General features: G+C 36.0%; 1 protein-coding gene across 5 annotated transcripts in view; it reads left to right on the top strand.

The window, feature by feature from the left end:
• CACNA2D1 (calcium voltage-gated channel auxiliary subunit alpha2delta 1) overlaps positions 1-20369 on the top strand; it is a 494545-nt gene that overhangs the window by 102476 nt on the left and 371700 nt on the right. For all 5 annotated transcript variants that reach the window (XM_061198476.1, XM_061198477.1, XM_061198475.1 and 2 more), the window contains one exon: positions 8884-9000. In XM_061198476.1, the coding sequence (XP_061054459.1) occupies positions 8884-9000 (117 nt within the window). The remainder of the gene's footprint in view (positions 1-8883; positions 9001-20369) is intronic.

The following is a 20369-nucleotide window of genomic DNA, read 5'->3' as shown; positions in this document are numbered from 1 at the left end:
CGTCACCCCACAACAAAGAATTATCTGGTGAAAATGTCCATAGTGCTGAGGTTGCAAAACAGCTCTAGAAAAACTGAAGAATTTGAGGTAAGAATAAATGTCTGAAATTCTTTAAATGAATACAAAGTTGTAAAAAATTGCATCTCAGCGTTGATACCTAGCAATTTTACTTTAGAAAAGCCATTTGTTAATAAGGTATGATGGTTAAGGGCAAATTGAACTGCTGCTTTTTAAAATTCTTTTGTTGGCAGTGAAATGAATTTAGGTCGTTTGGGGTTAGGGACATTAAACAAGCCACTCACTCAGCCTATGGTTAATTATTTTTTAATTTAATTTTAATAAAATCTAGTATGATCTCTTTTACTTTTAATTGCATATGCATTTTCTGGTCAAAATACATAAACAATTCATATACAGCTCCAGATATTTAAAGGGAAACAAGATAGTTTAATAAGTTACTTCTGGAATTAAAGACAAACAAAAAGCCAAGTAGGTAGCTTTTATACATATCTTAATATTCTTAATATTTTTGTTGTTTTAATTCTAAGTATTCTAAGAGAAACTTAAAACTTACCATATGTGTGAGATGTCTCCAACCTAAAAACTGAAGAATTCTTGATGTGAATCTTTTTCATGCTCTCCTTAGTCTTTGTTAGAATTATTTTCTGCATTCCAGCAATGACCCCTAGTATTTCGCTTGTATTTTTGGTTAAAAATAATCACCTGTTCCTATGTGTAGTATGGAGAAAGTGAACAGGCATGTTTATGGTTGTCACTTGTTCTGTTCCTTCTTACATTTTTAGTATGTTCCTCAAAAGTGTCACCATCAAATTCTTGTTACTAGGACCTAGGGCAAGTAGTAGTATATGCTGTGGAAGGGTCATCAATTCTGACTTAGTTCTTCCTAAATAATCTTCCTCAAGATAATGTCCCATTTGAAACATGATGCTGTCCCAGCTAAGAAGCTATATCATATCAAATAGAATGAATAGAAGGAGTAGGGAAAGTATTATCAAACCCTTGTGTTTGATGTTAGAATGCCTGTTCAATGTAGTTATCACAGGAAAAGCATGCACTGTAAATCTGAGAACAAGACATATTGTATATGCGTATGTGCATATATGTACATAATTACGTGTGTATATATATGTATGTGTGTGTGTGTGTGTGTATATATATATTCGGATGATGTTTGTAGTAAACAAGCCTATGTTATAGTTTGAATTCTTCCTATGTACTAATTGCTGTAATAGGCACTGGAAGTTCTGAGCTAGGAGTCAGTCTAAAACAGCTTGGCGTTGACTCCATAGTAAAATACAAACCAATACCCTGAATTTTATAGCTCTTCATAATAGTATCTCAATTTGCTTTTCAATATTGTCCAATAATTCCTTGTATCACACACATTCAGATTTCTTTCTCTCCTTATTAATGCACATTGCATCTGAAGCGTGGCTGTAATACCATCTTTTACCCTGTTTTTGACTATCATAACCCATGTGATTTAATTTCCTCTGAATTCTGACAACACAATTTTCTATACCTCTAATACTCTTCCTCATATTGATCATTTCCTTATTTTGTGTATTTATTATTAGAATCTAATTATCATTTAGGTGTTGTGTTTATATTTAGTTATGTAACTGCATAGGTCCTTACGTAGCATCGTTTGTTTTTGGTTCAGAGTAGATATTGATTTTAAAATGCAAGGAAGCCCTCGTTATAGTAAGCATTCACATTCCTAGAAAAGCCTGACATAGTACCAGTGTCACTGTCCATTCAGTCATTCATGCCATCAGTATTTACTGAGTGCTCACTGCATGCCAGGCACTATACTATGTGCTGGACTGTACCAGTGAACAAAATGGGCAAAAGTCTCTGTCCTCTTGACACTAACATTGTGGTTAAGAGAAGTAGGAAATACATAATAAACATGATACTTATAGGTTAGATGATGTTTGCATATGCTTAAAGGTAGCAAAATAGAAATCTGAAGCTATAAAAATTTCAAAGGTAGTATGGTGGGGTAGGGAGGTCCAAGAGGGAGGGGATATATGTGTATGTATAGCTGATTCACTTCATTGTACAGCAGACACTAACACAACATTGTAAAGCAAGTATACCCCAATTAAAAACAAAAACCAAAAAACTAGGTTATTGGGGAAAGAAAAAAAAGGGGGGAGTGCTGTAATTTACCTAAAATGAAGTTGTAGACTATCAGATCTGATTCTTTTAATGATGTTAATATAATGCCTTTCATCTTATGAGACGAGTGCTTATATCTTCATAAATTTACGCAAACTGTATTGGATTAATATATTTCAGCAGTTGGTGTTGGCATTCCTTTTTTACCCAACTGTGTTAGCTGACGTAACTGACAGTATAATAGAACTAATGCATTTTAAAAGCTTGACTTTTGTTTAAAGAGATTGCGTTATTCACTTTTTTAATCAAAGGGGAAGAGGAGAGAGTTTGAAGAGCTTAGGGGTTAACTAGGAAACACTGCATATTTTTTATGGCAAAGTTCACTTTTTAAAATTCAGCTAATTTTCAAAGGAGGAAGGTAGGTGTTGTTTTTTATTCTTTGTTTTTGGTAAAATATATTCCAACATCAATTCAGATTTAGTGTCACTAGTTACTCTTTACCTTAGATAAAGGGCTCTTCCCATATCTCAACATCTCTCTGTGTTGGCCAGCTTAGATGATGATGAGATTTATGATAAATTAAAAGGAAGACTTTATTTATTTTTTTAAATAAATTTATTTATTTTAATTTTGGCTGTGTTGGGTCTTCTTTGCTGCATGCGGGCCCTCTCTAATTGCGGCGAGCGGGAGCTAATCCCCGTTGCACTGCCCAGGCCTCTCGCTGTGGTGGCCTCTCCCGCTGCGGAGCACAGGCTCCAGACGCATGGGCTTCAGCGGTTGTGGCACGCCGGCTTCAGTAGATGTGGCTCGCAGGCTCCAGAGCGCAGGCTCAGCAGCCCTGGCGCACGGGCTCAATTGCTCGGCGGCATGTGGGATCCTCCCGGACCAGGGCTCGAACCCGCGTCCCCTGCATTGGCAGGCGGATTCCCAACCACTGTGCCACCAGGGCAGCCCAAGATTTTACTTTTGAATTGTAAAATTTCTTAAGGGAACTTTCATCCTTGAAAGTGACCAAGAAAGAAAATTATATCATATTTTTGTGTTAATGCATCTTTTAGAAACAAGACATTCTAAGTTGCTAGGGAACATGTATTTCAAAAGCCCATGGAACACTTAATAAAGAAAAAGAAAAAAACCAAACCATCCCACATTGGAAAGTTCAACTAAAAGTAAAACTGATTTTGTGAATATCTAAAGCAGTTGAGGGGACAGTGAATCTCTTTTCCTGCCTGCATTAGTATTGAAGTTACATGAATTTAGCCAATAAAGATAGTGAAGTTAGAATGATGATGAGGGTTATATTGTAACATTTTCTCTTAATCCCACCTTTCATTATTATAAGGTGGAATCACATTTATTCACCCAATTCATATATATTTTTGTACAGTGTGCCATCTATTCTTTATATTTTTAGCTCTTCTGTCTAAAATTTCTTTTCAGAATCCTACACAATTATGAAGGTTATAATGGGAATCCTGAGATAATTTCATTATATCATAAAGTCTAACAGAAATTGTACATTTCTCACACTAGAGCTCATTTTTCATTTCAGTGAAATGAATCTGGCGACTAATGAAATGGACATGCAAAGTAGTAATTAATAAATAATGTTAATCACAACTTACAAAAATGCTTCTTAACATTTTTAGTTTTCGGCAGAGTGAATCACTTGGGGAGTGTATCATAGAACTACCCGTAAAAGAAAAATAAAGGTAGTTCATTTAAGGGAACTCAGGAAGAGCCTGGGTTTCAGCAAGAATTCAAGGCATTTAGAAGATAGTTTGGGCAGTGGAAGGGAAGGTCCAGAGCCAAGGCAGCCCCAAAGGCTGAGTATTGTTTGCCTCTCAGCTGGGGGCTCTTCACAGCTAACTCACTGTGTTAGTTTTCTCTTGTTAGTGTGACAAATTACTATATATTTATTGGCATAACACAGATTTATTATGTTACAATGCTATAGATCAGAAGTCCTCTCCTTGGCTCATGGCCCCTTTCCTCCCTCTTGAAAGCCAGCAACAGGGGCTGATTTCTTCTCACGCTGCCACCTCTCTGGTTTTCTGTTGCATGGTTACATTTTCCTCTTCCATTTTTAGGACCTTTGTGATTACATTGTACTCACCAGGACAATACAGGATAATCTCTTTAAGTGCAGCTGATTAGCAAAACTTCTGCAAACTTAATTCCCCTTTGCCATGTAACAGCATAGTCACAGGTTCTAGAGATTAGGATGTGAGTATCTTTGGAAGGTCATTATTCTACCTACCACAGCCATCACTTATGTCACTCAATAGTATCTGAAGACTGTTTTCCTCCTTTCCTCTTTTCACTTTTCATGCTGCTTCTGCCCTCGATCCATCCAACTGTCATCCTATGGTGGGAGAATCTGATTGGTTCAATATATTATCCTTGCTTATATGGATCCTTTGTACCTGACTCCTCACAGGCCATTAATTCAGAAATTAGCTGCTTCAGGGTCTGATATGCCCTGATGCAATTAGGTAGGGGCCAAGGGCAAGGTCTTATATTAGAATATTGCTACCCCTTTGTAAGGAAACTCCTGTTTCATCAGGGGCTGTCCAAGGAGAAACTTCCTTCAGAAAGATGGCAGAGGTCTTGATGGCTTGTCCAGGACAAGTTCCATTGGAGGGAAGTAAATGTAAAAGCACTGAGGGAAGGGGCTGTCAAAATTTTCATATTTAAAATTTAATATGCAGAAATTTGACTTTGTTTCTCTTTAGGGAACTTAACTTACCATGGGCTGCCATTCTCTCTCCCAGGAGGGGAAAAAAATTAGTCTCAGCATTTCAAGGTTAGTCTCTTTCAGTTTAAAACAGCCTCTTGTGGTCAATTATGTATTCAATAAATTCTAAGTTCCAACTCTCTTTCAATATTCTCTGATTTTTTTAACTTTTCTCCTGGGCATCTGGGTGCAAGGGGAAACTTATGTGGCAAGATATCTGGCGTATTTGCTCTCTTCTGTTCTCTTGATATGGTTATTAATGTAATTGCTGCTAAGAACTCGGCCAGTCTCTCCAGCCTGTGTAGGGTGCCTCAGCTCTGGATGATTGTCACCACCGTCCTTCAGCTGGACCTCTGCTTCCCACTGTCCATCTTTGTCTCTGCATTAGGATCCCCCTGAACCCGCACCGAGACGGTCTCCTAGCAGACATACTGATCCTTAATTCTCAGCTACCTTTCTTGTTCATCCTAAGGGGCTTTCCTATTTCTCTACATCCTGCTGAAGCCAAGGAAGGTCCGGGGCCCACAGTGGCACTGCAGACTCCCTTTACCTAAACGTGACACATTATCATGTCGCCTGCTGCTCTAGGCAGTGGTTTGCTCCTGAATGATGTGAAATGGGATTTAAACTCCCTCCACTCTGATATTCCAAAGCCTGAAACCTACTGTTCTCACTAATACAATTGGTTAATTAAAGGTATTTTTTAGATTTCTTAAAGTGAGTAAATGATGTATGTGAAACACCTCAAAGTAGCTGCCTGAATGTGATTGCTAATATAATCGTCTAGGTCATCCAAAACTTGGAAGCCTATCTAGCTTTTAGTAAACACCTCTGGGGTATTGGTATTATTTCATGGCATAATTCCATGGTGTAATACTAAGTATTATGACTTCTGAAACATTTCTTTAGGTATGTTTACTAAGCGATTATATCAATGAGTGATGTCACTTTTTAGATATTACGTATGAAGTAATTTTTAAATGTATTATTCTGAAAAACCATGGACTTATTTAGAGCAAAGAGACTTAGAAGTTTCCAGTGAAAAGGGTAGGGAAACCATAGTCTCTGTTTTCATCACAGCAAAACTTGGCCTGTGAATTTAGTAGTGAAATAACATTAAAGCCAGTTAATTAAGATTGTAGGAAAGAAAGAATGTACAAGCAACAGGTATTCTTTTTGTCAAAACTAGTGTCAAGGGTGGCAGTGAGAAGATTTGAACTATACAAAAAATTAAAGCATATTAATATATCAGTCAGGAGGAAAAAGATCCTGTCTTGAATTCTCTTTATGTGCTGCGTTCTTTCTAGTAGAAGAAATGGAAGCCAATGTCACATAGTGTGTGAGGAGTTGACATGTGATTTGAATTGAGCTCTATCTGGTGCCAGAAACTCATATTATTTCCACCATGCTGTTTTTCTTGCAGGAAAAACATTGGGTAAAATGGTAAAGCAGATAATTAATTTTTTAAAAAGGAAAAAACAGCTAGGAAGAGGAAAAGAAAAGATACTTTAGACTCTGTTTAAAATATTCGTATGTTAACATGTTAAATATTGTAGAAATGTGGTTTATTTTAGTGGTGGAAAGAATTATAAATATCTGTGAATTATGGAAATATGTCATCTTAAACATCCATGTGAAACGTTCTACTCTGAAAATTGTTTACTAACCATACACCAGGAGACTTTTTGAGAGCCTTCACAGTATCTCATGCAACAAAAAAGAATATTGCATTCTTTGAAACCAGAAGCAAGGTCCAGTTCTTTTGGTGGGGGCAGTTATGTGATTCTGATTCATTTTTATTACAAAGAAAACATTTCAGATGTGGTTTTATACATAAAAAAGTATACAGTAGGATATTTACATTGGGAATCTAGACTTAAGCTTCCTTTCCTTTATTTATTATAGTTTATTTGCAACCTAGACCTTATTTTTTATTTTCGACGCATTTAAAAATTACACTATAAACAGAACTTGTGAGAATATTCTATATCTATTTGAGAAAATATACATATACTTGAAGTAAAATTGTTTCTTCTGATTTATAATTCATTCATTCTTTATAGCACCTGTAATGTGTCTGGCATACATAGATAATGACTAATAAATGCCATTAACTGTAGTATATAATGCGAAGTAGAGATTGTGCGTCCTGACCTAATCTTTACCAACTCTCAATTCTATTCGAGTTCCTATACCACAGGAAGGAGGTTAGAATTCAGACAGAAATGGACAAGATATTAATGGTACAAAGCACAACTGCCTTTCACACCAATTAGCTATATCCGTTTTGCTGCAAAGAACTAAATATCCTGGATCAGTTAAAGTGATGTTGAGGTTTATCTGTTTGTACTCCAAAATCAATTAATCTATTCAGGAGTACATGTTCCTGTATGGCATTTTAGGCTGAAATGAAATAGGCAGCCTTGGGTTGGAGGGAGTTCTTCATGGATAACCTGGGTCTTTAAAAACAGGACTCAATAATCTACTCATCAGTAGAAGAAAGCAGAAGCAATCCAGTAATATGCAGGAATCCTGAATGAAACTAAATATGGGAATTTTATATGACTAAATTACTGTGCCTTGAATAGTTGGAATGAAAACCTACAAGGTCAAAATTCAAACAAGTGTGAGAAAAGCCTCACGGTTTGAAAAGGATAATTTTAGCAGTAAGAGTTTGATTGAAATCTTAAAAAAACTATTGATTAGTTTATTAATTTAATTATAGTTAATTGTTTTTAATTTATTAATTAAAATATTGGTATGTTTTTAATCACTTAAATAAAAATGTATAACTTCATGTAAAACCAAAATACTTAAAAAAAAATATTAGCATATGTATTTGTGTCCTTTTGAAACCAGTGTTCACCAGCAGCATCCATGCTCAGCTGGGAACAGGCTATAGAACCTGTTGGTAGTAACACAGAAGGCTGGCGTTATGCCAGTTAAAAGCAGGGTTGAACTGGTTCCTGCTTGTGCCTGGTTTCACTTCTCATAAGACGGTAGAAACCTGCCAGTCCCTGGCTTTCAAAGATGGTTTAGTCATGCATGTGCAACCCATCTGTTGGATGCATAAGGGATTTCCTTCTCAGCTCAGCCCTCCAGTCACAAACACAGTCACTGCTTTTTTTTTTTTTTTTTTTTCTCCCTCCTTTCTTTAATTCTTCCTCTCTTGCCAGGAGAGTACACGCTTGGTAAACCAGGTGCATCTTATTGCCACTCTGGGGAATTCCTTCCATAAACACTGATGTGAGCCAGAAACGTAGTTGTTTTCCTATTGCTGTCTAGCTTACTTTCAGTATAGTTTTATTTGGTGAGTTAAACAAAAAAATTCAGTTTCATAATAAAAATGTTTATACTGTTACAGCTTTAACCAAACTTTAATGTAGAGCTCAGTGACCTTCCTCTTCTCTGTGAAATGAAGCTCCCTGTGTCACCAGGGTGAAGCTGAGCAGGGGAAGGGTTTCATTCTCCAAGTCTCTCTTTCTGGTCATAAAGCTTAGCAGCATAGTCTTTAGCCTCAGTGATTGCAGCGAGGGAAAAAGTGCAAGTCTCCCTCGTCACAGTATCGCATTCCCCTTCCCCCGACCTTTGTTCACTGCACACATCCTCCAGGTTTGACCTCCTGTGCTTAAATTCTCCTTCTGTTTTCTAGAATGGCCTCCCTCTTTCTTTAAAATGCTGAAAGCAGTTAATACCAGGTTTTGAGGTTGGGGGTACAACTTCAGGTCACAAAATTGCATACACAAACCACTGTGGTACAAGATGTTTTACAACCTGTTAACATGACACACTATTTTGGTGAGCTTGTGGTCTTACAGCAAATTGATATTTATATATATATATATTTCAGACACACCTAAACTCAGAAAAGATCAGGATGAAGAAAGGAAAGGGGTTGCCCTTCAAATCAGTTGTTTATGGTTTTAAATACATTCTAATGAGCATTTAGGAGCCAAATAAGCAATTATTGTTCTTATTAATTTTATTTTCCCTTCATACAGATTTATGAGAAATACCAAGATTTGTATACTGTGGAACCAAATAATGCACGCCAGCTGGTGGAAATTGCAGCCAGGGATATTGAGAAACTTCTGAGCAACAGATCCAAAGCCCTGGTGGTGAGTTTAAATTGTATCTGCTCAGTTTATTATTTTCCATTACTCATTTATTATTTATCTTTCATGTTTTATTTGGAGGTTTTCTTTAGTATGCTTTCTTTCCCTGAGAAACTGTGTTCAATGATAATGTTCATAAAAGATGAGATCATGATTTCACTGTGAACACCAAATAATGAGTTAGCTTATATCTAATTATTAGTTTATTTTTTTATATTAGGTGATTTAAATACAGAGAAATCGTAATTTAATTGGTACATACATCTTTTTATACATAGATAAGTTATGATGCATAATAATCATGTTTAAATCGATCATACAGTGTAAAACCCATGAATATTGCCAGCGTCCTTAAAGCTGCCTTTGTAGTACTTTCCTATCTCATCACCCTGCCTCCCTGCCAGAGGTAGCCAATACGCTAGACATTTCATTACTCATTTCTTTGCTCTCTAAAAGTAGCTGTACCTCACATAAATGTTTTGCTAAACATGTGTTAGCTTGCTTGTTTATCAGCTTTATTAAAATCACATTATGCTGTATGTAGTCATCAGCCACTTGCATTCTTCTGTCAACATTATGTTTGCATGATTTATCTAGATGTTTGTGCTTAGCTTTAATTCATTTTTATTCATGGTAAAATACTATTTTCTGAGGATATATCTTAATTTATTCATTTATTCCCTGCTGGTAAATTATTATTTGGATTGTTTCCAGATAGGTGCTACCATGAACAGGATGGCTACATTTTCTTGGAACAAGTCTCCTGGTACACACGTGCAAGAATATCTGTAGGGTCAGTACGTGACAGTAGAATTACCTGACTGTAGGGTATTCACAAAATCACCTTTATACAAGTATGACAATGATTTTCCCAAATAGTTGTATCAATTTAGACCTCCACTAGCAGTATTTGAGTCCTCATTGGTCCATATTCTGGCCGATAAGTGGCAATATCAGACTTCTTAATTATAGGTAACCAAATGGGTACCAAATGGTACCTCTGCTTATTACTAATGAGGTGGACATCTTGTTTTATATTCACTGACCATTCTTGTTTCCTCATCAGTGACATATCTCTTCATACCTTTTGCACATTTTAATTGTTTAAATTGATTTGTAACTTATCTATTCTTGATGGTAATTTATTTAAGTTACATGTGATGCAAATATCTTTTTCCAGTTTGTGACTTGTCTTTTCATTGTCTTTATGGTATATTTTGATAAAGTAAGTTCTCAATTTTGATGCAAAGTCAACTTTAAAAAAATTATTAGTATTTTGGGGTGTGTTTTGTTTAAGAAAGCCTTCCCTACCCTGAGGTTATAAATATTTTTTAAGTATTCTAAAAGGTTCCATTTCTTTCAGATTTATTTAACCCACCTGCAGCTAATATTAGTACACAGTTTTTTAAAATAATTTTATAAATTTATTTATTTATTTTTGTCTGCTTTGGTTCTTCGTTGCTGTGTGCGGCTTTCTCTAGTTATGGCAAGCGGGGGCTACTCTTCGTTGTGGTACGTGGGCTTCTCATTGCGGTGGCTTCTCTTGTTGCAGAACATGGGCTCTAGGGTGAGCGGGCTTCAGTAGTTGTGGCACGTGGGCTCAGTAGTTGTGGCTCACAGGTTCTAGAGCGCAGGCTCAGTAGTTGTGGTGCATGGGTTTAGTTGCTCCAGGGCATGTGGGATCTTCCCGGACCAGGCCTCGAACCCATGTCCCCTGCATTGGCAGGCAGATTCTTAACCACTGAGCCACCAGGGAAGCCTTAGTATATAGTTTTAAGTTGCAATACAAATTAATTTTTTTTCTAATCAGTTTTCCTGGGGCCATTTATTAAATAGTTTACCTTCCCCCGGTGAAGCCCGTTTATCAAGCTGGTAGACACACCTTCTCACCATGTTCCTCTTCAAAAGGATCTTGAGTATTCTTGAACCTTCATACTGTATCTAAATTTTAGATTCAGCATGCTATTACGCAAAAAATTCTTTACTGGGATTTTGAATGGTATTGTGTTGACTCAGACCAAATTTGGAAGAATTGATATCATTATGATATTTTGTCTTTCTATTGATAAACATGATATTCTTTCCACTTAGCTACTTCAATGCCATTTAATAAAGTTTAAAAATTTCTTCATAAAGTTCTTATGCATCTTTTGTTAGAGGTGATGCTGGAGCTGAAGTTTAGCGCCTCTTATTCTACAGATCTCAGCACTGTTACAGGTGTTTGTTCCAGGATAACTCTGAATTCTCTGTTTGCTTATCACTTACAGCTCAGATTTTTAGCTTAATGTATTATATATATATCTTGGCACTCAGAAATTGTCTTGTTTTTTTTTGGCCCTTATACATTTTTTTTTTTTTTAATAGCTACTTTATTTATTTATTTATTTATTTATTTTTAGCTGTGTTGGGTCTTTGTTTCGTGCGAGGGCTTTCTCTAGTTGCGGCAAGCGGGGGCTACTCTTCATCGTGGTGCGGGGGCCACTCTTCATCGCGGTGCGCGGGCCTCTCACTATCGCGGCCCCTCCCGTTGCGGGGCACAGGCTCCAGAGGTGCAGGCTCAGCAGTTGTGGCTCATGGGCCCAGTTGCTCCGCGGCATGTGGGATCTTCCCAGACCAGGGCTTGAACCCGTGTCCCCTGCATTAGCAGGCAGACTCTCAACCACTGCGCCACCAGGGAAGCCCCCTTATACATTTTTATGTTTCTTAAAATATCCAGGATCTTGTTGAAATAGGAGGGGCCTTTGGAATATTTGGTATGCCATATTGCCAGAAGTTGAAACACTTAATTTCTTTTTAATTGACATATAGTTGATTTACAGTGTTGTGCTAATTTCTGCTGTACAGCAAAGTGGCTCAGTCATACACATATATACCCTTTTTTGAGTATTCTTTTCCATTATGGTTTATCCCAGCAGACTGGGTATAGTTCCCTGTGCTCTACAGTAGGACCTTGTTGTTTATCCATTCTAAATGTAATAGTTTGCCTCTACTAACTCCAAACTCCCAGTCTATCCCTCTCCCTTCCCTCCTGCCCCTTGGCAACCACAGGTCTGTTGTCTATGTCTGTGAGTCTGTTTCTGGTTTGTAGATAGGTTCATTTATGCCGTATTTTAGATTCCACATGTAAGTGATATCATATGGTATTTGTCTTTCTCTTTCTGACTTTACTTCACTTAGTATGATAACCTTTAGTTGCATCTTTGTTGCTGCATATGGCATTATTTTGTTCCTTTTTATGGCTGAGTAGTATTCCATTGTATATATGTACCACATCTTCTTCATCTGTCAATGGACTTTTAGGTTGTTTTCATGTCTTGGCTATTGTGAATAGTGCTGCTATGAACATAGGGGTGCCTGTATCTTTTTGAATTATAGTTTCGTCTGTGTATATGCCCAGGAGTGGGATTGCTGGATCATATGGTAACTCTGTTTTGAGTTTTCTGAGGAACTTCCATACTGTTTTCCATAGTGGCTACACCAACTTACACTCCCACCAACAGTGTAGGAGGGTTCCCTTTTCTCCACACCCTCTCCAGCATTTGTTATTTGCAGACTTTTTAATGGTGGCCATTTTGATTGGTGTGAGATGGTACCTCATTGTAGTTTTGATTTGCATTTCTCTAATAATTAGTAATGCTGAGCATTTTTTCTTGTGCCTGCTGGCCATCTGTATGTCTTCTTTGGAGAAAAGTCTATTAAGGTATTCTATGAAACAGTTTTTAAGAAATGTATAAATGGTAAGGTAAACTTTCATGACTGGAAGATTCAAAGCATTATTATCTTCAATTATGGATATGTGAATACCCTTTTAAAGCATCATTTATGGATGTAAATATGTTTTCATTAAAAGTTTATCTAATAGAAATTAGGTACTTTCTACTTAAGTGATTAATATTCACTAATGACAACTGAAAATGATTCCATTTACCTTGATTTTTATCAGCTTACATTTTTTTCTCCAGATGTAGGAAGCAGGTAATCTGGACATCACAGTCCTTTGGAAAAGGTCATAGAATGAAGTAGGATGTATCTTGCCTTAATTGGATTAAAATGGGAGCCTAATGAGACTTTCTTTTTTATCATTTGGAATTGAAGGTCTAGACACCTGGTGCATTATTTGAGTCCTGTGCGATCAGTGACTATCTTAAGCACGTGATGGCAGAACACAGAAAACACAATGACTAATTAAATGTAGAATTAGTTAGATTTTATGTGAGGGAGAAGGATTCATGTTTGTTTTCAAACTAGATTCTTTATTTAACTTTTTTGATTCTATGAAAATAAAATACATTATTTGGAAGAGAAATATTTCGAGTCTAATTGAAAAACAGGTGCTGCATTGTATTGTAAATGAATGCAAGATGGCATTATTAATTTACTTCTATTTTGTTGGAGGCTTATACTCAGACAGACTTCTGGATTAAAGGAGCTTTAATTTATCTGGGTGGGGTACCAATGTAATTACATAAATATATTGGAAAATATCTTGAATATACAAATTTGAGGTAGATGATAAAATTTAATGCCAGTTAGATCTTACTGAGTGTTTACCAAGTAGCATTATCTGATTATTTCTCACAATAATGCTGTGCTCTAGACACCATTATTAGTCTCATTTTTCAATGAGGAGGCTGGGTTTTTGAGGATTCCTTTAACTTGCCCAAGGAGATGTATTTAACAAGCAATGTAGGCCAGTGTTTCTCAAACTTTAATGTGCATTTGGTTCACCCCTGGCTCTTGTTAAAATGCAGATTTCTATTCAGTAGATCTGGTCAGAGATACTGCATTTCTAATAAGCTCCCAGGTGATGGTCCTGGTACAAAGACTATATTTTGAGTAGTAACAACGTGAGAGGATTCAAATTCAGTTGTGTCCAACTTTAAGTTCTCATTCTTACCTATTACACAAATATATCCTTCGGTCTAAAGAAGTGTATAATCATAACTAGGAAGAAACAAAGGCTAAGTAGTATGCTGTAAACTACTGTTCATTCAGACTGATTAAGAATTGGATGTGGCAGTTGATAGAATATTCTGGAAGGGTATGAATTTGTCAGTGAATCCTATATCAATGAAGCACTTTCAAAAAATGATTCAATGAAATAAAATATATGGTACTGAAAAAAATGTCATTTTTATTTGAATGTGAAGGCTTAAAACTGTTACTTTTCTTTAGCATCAAGGTTCTCAACCTAAGATACCTTTGAAAATATATTATAGATATAAAATCTATGAAAGAGAAGTAAATAGAACTGTTTTTTCTTACATATATACTAAATAAATTACCTAACAGTTTATGTTTAATAATTCAGCTTTTTTAAAAAGAAGATGAACTAGAGATTTTTTTTTTTTAGTAGAATGATTACTCTTCAGTATCTGCAATAATTTTTTTGTGCATGCATGTACACAGTTTTTATGTATTTGGACATTAAAATTTTAATTCTTTTATAGCCTGTTGATTAAAAACTAAAATACCACTTATTTCATTGCTTTATGCTTACCTTGTGTTAGTTATATGTTTAAACTACTTTGACCAATATTTTCTTTTTCAATTTCAGAATTTATTTTGACTTTTTATTCACATTCATTTTGTGCCATGGTCTTTGATCTGCTCCATCAAACCAGCCTTAGGAAGAGCTGAAAGAGAAATTGATTAAAAAAAAAAAAAATCACTTGCTTTTGCACTAAAACCACCCCTTTGCTAGCAAAACAGACTTTGCACTCAAATAGTTGTTTATTTGGCTTTGTTTTGTTTTTGTGACTGTACAAAAACGTTATGATTCTGATGATTCATATACATTAGGCTCTTCCAGAAATCTATGACGTAAGCACATTAAAAAAAATGTATTTACTCTTGTTTTGTAACTTAGGAAAATTCAGAGGGGACCAAGGTTCTTGCTGAAGACTGTATAGATAACCTGAGGTAGTGGTGAAATTCAATTTTAGGACTTCTGTTTCCAAATCTATTTTCTTTTTTTCCCTCTAAGCCCACACTGTTAATTTCAGCCCTTTATTTCAAAGCTAGATCTGTAAATGACTATTTTTCCGACCCTTGCTTTTTCTGTGTGTTAGAAACTGTCTCAGTATGATGATTATCCTGCTAATATTGTTGAATTATTTTTAAGTGATCTCTAATCAGTGTTTGGAAGCAAAGAAGAAAAAATTATTTAACATTGTTATTAACATTTATTGTAGCCTGAACTAGGCTGAAAAATCTGCAGGAGTTAATGAACAGTTTATAGGAGAAAGCTTTTCAATAAAACAATGCAGCCTCCAGTGGTGCCTCCAGAACGATGGAGGTGAATGAAACCAGTGGTCTCATTATTCACCAACCAGCCCAGCCAAGGGGACCTGCTGAGTAAATAGAGGTCTCTAGACATTTTGCTCAAAGGAAACAGGATCAAGGTTATCATAAACAGCTTTTTCTAGTGACACTTTTTCAATTATGGTATATCCTGTCTCCCTCTGGTTGTCCTGGTAACTTTAATTAAAACTGCTCCCATCTATTATGAAGCTTTAAATATTGTAATATACTCCATCTCTTAATTCAACCTTGATATTTAGTTTAGGATTAGTTAATGAAAAGGAGAAGATGACAAATGTTTTTAAATAACTATTAAAGTAGGGTTTGTTTTCCTAAAACTAGATTATTGTTTAATCCAATTGTTTTCTCGTGTTACTTCAGCCCTTATTTCCAGTAGTTCTGTATCTTTTATGTGTGTCAAAAGTGCCTATAGAATTTGTTAAAAATGTAGACTCCTGGCCTTCACCTCTAGAAATCTGAAAATTAGGTCCAAAGAAGTGATGAAGAGATCCAGGAAAAAAATATGAAATTCTTCAGAGACTCAAAGAATTAAAACTGTCTTGTATTTGTGTATTAGTAGCCATTGGTTTACTTTTGTGAGAACAGATTCAGTAGAATCTGTGTTGGATTGAGTAAAGACTACAGTGTGAAAGAGTGATTAGGAAATGAGAAACTGGCAAGAAATGTGTCTCCTTTTTTATGAAGTTTGGTACGACAGTGAAAGAGAAGTACGGAATACTACTAAAGACTTATTTTTTCTTTTTTGTTTATTTTTGAGAATGAAGGACATATAAGTATGCTTACAGACAGAAGGGAAGGAATCTGTGAAATGTGAAAATAAGAAAAATCTGAATGTTGAAGGTTGATTCTCAAAAAAACAGACACAGAGAAGATCAGAGTCATGCAATTTATCTTTGAAAAGATGGTGGTATCTTTCAGTTGAGACAAAAGGGATATTAAATATGAATAGAGACAATTGAGTTTGCAGATAGAGAAAATTTGAGAGTTGCACTAGATGACCACTTTTCTCTTGGTAAAGTACAAGTTGATATTTATGCAAAGAGTGAAGGGGCCATGGGAGTGATTTGGAGAGCAAAGTAAGAAAAAGTGAAAAGAGTCTACTTTGGATAAGTGAAATGACTGATAAATAAATCAAGAGCCTTCTTAACATTGAGAAAAAACAGAAGATATAAAATACCCTCCTGTTCTAAAAGTGAGGTTGAACAAGCTATCTGAAAATTGTGTGTGTGTGTGTGTGTGTGTGTGTGTGTATCATTAGCCCAAAATCTCTCTGAGGATATAAACTTATCCAGGTTGAAGAAATTCAATATTTGATTAACTGAGACTGTTTTTAGGTATAAAAATTGTGTATACAAAGGTGAATGGAAAAGTTATGGGACCTGTAGGCTTGAAGTTGTGTTCAGATATGATTAATACCAGCCAAGTAAAGAGTGATTAAAACAGATTGCAGGTTCATTTTCTCTGAAAACAAGAAACCTGGCTGTAGGTAGCTCAGTAGATTTCCAGAAATCCCATTCTGTTACTTCTGTGTTCATCTCACTGGGTAACCCTTGGCTGCAAGGGGGGTTAAGAGATGGAGTTTGTAGCTGGGCCATCGCCTCTCTACTGAATTGTGGTACTCTTAATTAAAATGTGGATCCAGCCAGCCGGTGTCTGTGTCAAGATCTTTTCAAGATTTAATGGGAGTTTTAGGGAAGAAAGTCTAGAGAAAATTCATTTTGAAGACGTGGAGGAGAGAAAGGAAAATGTTGCTTACTTTGTTTTTTTTTTTTTAAAGATTTTTTTTTGATGTGGACCATTTTTAAAGTCTTCATTGAATTTGTTACAATATTGCTTCTGTTTAATGTTTCGGTTTTTTGGCCGTGAGGTGTGTGGGATCTTAGCTCCCCCACCGGGGATTGAACCGACACCCCCTGCATTGGAAGGCGAAGTCATAACCACAGGACCGTTAGGGAAGTCCCTCTTTGGCTTTTTATATAGAGTCCCATTCCTTCAATATAATGATTGCATGCATAATCAAATCAGCTTTTTCTAACAAGGCCTGGCATGGTGTGAACAGTAGTAAAATGAAAGGACTGTTGAATCCATCTTGGATTAATACTTACCAGAGTAAATTTTATAAACATCAGGGATACTTAAGAATTAGTCAGCAGTGGTAGAAATATTTGAAATCATGAACCATGATAAGTAGCATCTGATAATGGTCAGGAATTACGAGTTCAGGAGCAAACATTTTTATGTGTATAAAGTATACATTTCTACGGAACAATGGAGAAGCAAGAAATTATGTTAAATGATAGAAATTAAATCAAGAGTTCTGGGTGATAACAAGGTTGAGGTATGAATGAATGAGTGGGTTATTTAGATGGAGAAGAGTGAAAGTCTTTGGAGTGTTAATAGTAAGGAACAAAGGAATAGTTAGCATTTACTGAATGTCCAAGCAGTTTGCTAGGTTCTTTCTATATATTTCTAACACAATGTTTATTCTGCAGAATAGGTATAAGTGTCCTCATTTTACACATGAAAAAGTGAAAGCTCAAGGAATTTCCATAGTAAAGAATTCAAACCCATATATGTATATGGGGGTGCGGATGGATACAAACATGATGTATTTTTTCCATTTAACAAAATAAATACCATAATAAATGATATCATAGTTTTCACTCAGAACATATGATTTTTCTGAAGTAGATGACAGGTTTAAATGGGAGATGCCTATATTTTTTGATCCCATTTGCTAATGTGTTAAATGGAAATCTCCAGATACACCAGCACATTTCCTCTCGCAAGTTACACACTTTAGTAGCGTCTTTATGGGTTTTAAATCTAAAGTAATTATAAAATTTGGGGCCAAACAGAAGGGATGGAGAAACACTAAGTGCTGTGTTTAGGACCTCTTAAATTACCCTAAGAAGGAAACAGATCCATATACCTGTAGCAATGCTGCTACTCGCTACCACAGTCAGCACTTTAAGATTTGTAACATTCTGTTCTGATTAATATGTTATTTAAAGGTTAGCCGTGTAGTGTTTTTAAACAACATCTCCTGTTGTAAATCCCTCTGTGCTACACAGTACTTTCTCTCTCCCCCATTCCATGAAGTAGTGTTTGCACTAAATGACTGAACAAAGTCACTTTTGAAAAAAAGGTAACTGCCAAATATACCTTGAAGACAGAGAATACAATTAATGGTAAAGTGCACCTCATGTTCTAATGGAAGGTGTTGAGACAGGGAAAGGTTCTGGGCAGCATTGATAGTCTCTACTAAAAGAAATCTCTTTTGGAAATCAGATTCTCATAGACTTGAGTTGGCTTAATTCTTTAGGATCAGAAAGTAATATTGAAAGTATCCACAACAGCATTACTGTGTTGACAATGTGACAAAGACAATGTATGCTGTGATAGCACAACATTTGCAAAAATTGCGGGAATGGGAGTGTTGGGTTGTTGATCACATGGAAGAGAATGAGAGTTAGATGAAGTGAATTGCAAAGCTCACATAGGCAGTAATGACTACATAGTCTTTGTGCCAAATGAAAATGTGGGGCACTTCTTAAAAAGTTATTAAGAATTTCAAGATGGCCGCAGCAGAGCTTTAGACCAGTTGTGACGTCCTTCTGGGTGAAGGGTCCTATCTGACTGCAGGAGCCCCACACCCATGAAGCTGGCCAGCCGTCACACCCAGGTGATTAGTGGCAGAACTGGAATTGGACTTGGGATTCTTAACCACGTGTACAGTGCTGTTTCTACAGTGATAGTCGTTGAACTTTACCTGGTCACTTGGGAATCTACGAAACCTGTGATGACTGTTAATCCCAAAATGAGGCAAAAAAAAAAAAAGTTCATATTTCATTTCACTTCTGTTTTATAAAATTGCAGACTTGACCCAGCAGAGCAATAGACATGCTCTGATCTGAATGTGTAGTGAATGATGTTTACATAAAATAAATATAGAGAAACAGTGTTAATCCAAGGCCACCATCTTTGATTCACATAATGGAGTCTTTAGATAAACCCTTCATAACATGCCGTATATTTGGAGACAGTCTGATCAAGTAGTGTTTGATAAAGGTAAACACTGTTTTAGCTATTTAGAGAGTTCAACTTCAAATGGTGGTCTGATTCTTAAATGTTATTAACTTTATTTCTTTTAACCTTTGGATGTTTAGTTTTCCCCTTTCCTCACTAACCCCTTATTGTCCTCAGAAATCCATAAACTCTCAACCTTCCTCTGAATTCATTTTCTAACTTTAATGGAGAACATGCAGGCAGAAGTCCTTTGTGAGATACCCAGTGCCATCCAGCTTTTGTTTTTTTTTTTTTTTTTGGTATATACAGGAGTTCTTTTGAATCTATTCTCCATAATTTAAAAAAAAATTTTTTTTCAGACCTTATAAAATCAAGAACTACATTTGCAAAGATGAGCTCTCTGTGCTTTGCTTAAAATCCCCTGACACAGTTTACCAGGAGAATGATGGAATGCCCTGATAATTTAATTAAAGCATCATAGAATCTTGAAGGAATTTGGGAATTCATTTTTCTGATCCTCTTTTCTCAGGCAGGTGAATGTCTAAAGCACCCAGGTTAAGGAGTTAGCTGTTCTTTTCTCAAATATTTTGGTGATGAAGCTTGCACAATTGTCATACCCCATTATTGTTGCTTAGCTTAGTATTCAAGAAATTATTTCTAACATCCATGTCCTTGTCTAGTGAAACTTATTTTATTTTCTGTTCCCTTTATATTTTGAAATTTGATTGGCGTTATCCTTACAAGAATATCTCATTGCGTCTGTGTGTTTTGGAGGGGGTGAAGTTGGGGGTGGTAGGAGCCATCATCAACTCATCATAGCTGGGTGTTCTTGGCAGATACATAATGATGATTCTCAGTTGCTAAGCAATCATTATTGCCAGACATTGTGTTAAATGCTTTACACACATTCTCACATTTAATCTTCAGGACAGTTTTATGAGGTAGGTGTGTTGTAGGTTGTGTCTAAAAATCAGAGGTGTTACCCAATAAGGTTGAGCCATCTCAGAGTATCAGGTAGA

The sequence above is a fragment of the Eubalaena glacialis genome, chromosome 8, assembly GCF_028564815.1.
Source record: "Eubalaena glacialis isolate mEubGla1 chromosome 8, mEubGla1.1.hap2.+ XY, whole genome shotgun sequence".
NCBI lineage: Eukaryota > Metazoa > Chordata > Mammalia > Artiodactyla > Balaenidae > Eubalaena > Eubalaena glacialis.
The sequence above is the reverse complement of the archived record's forward strand: the minus strand, read 5'-3'. Positions and strand labels throughout refer to the sequence as shown.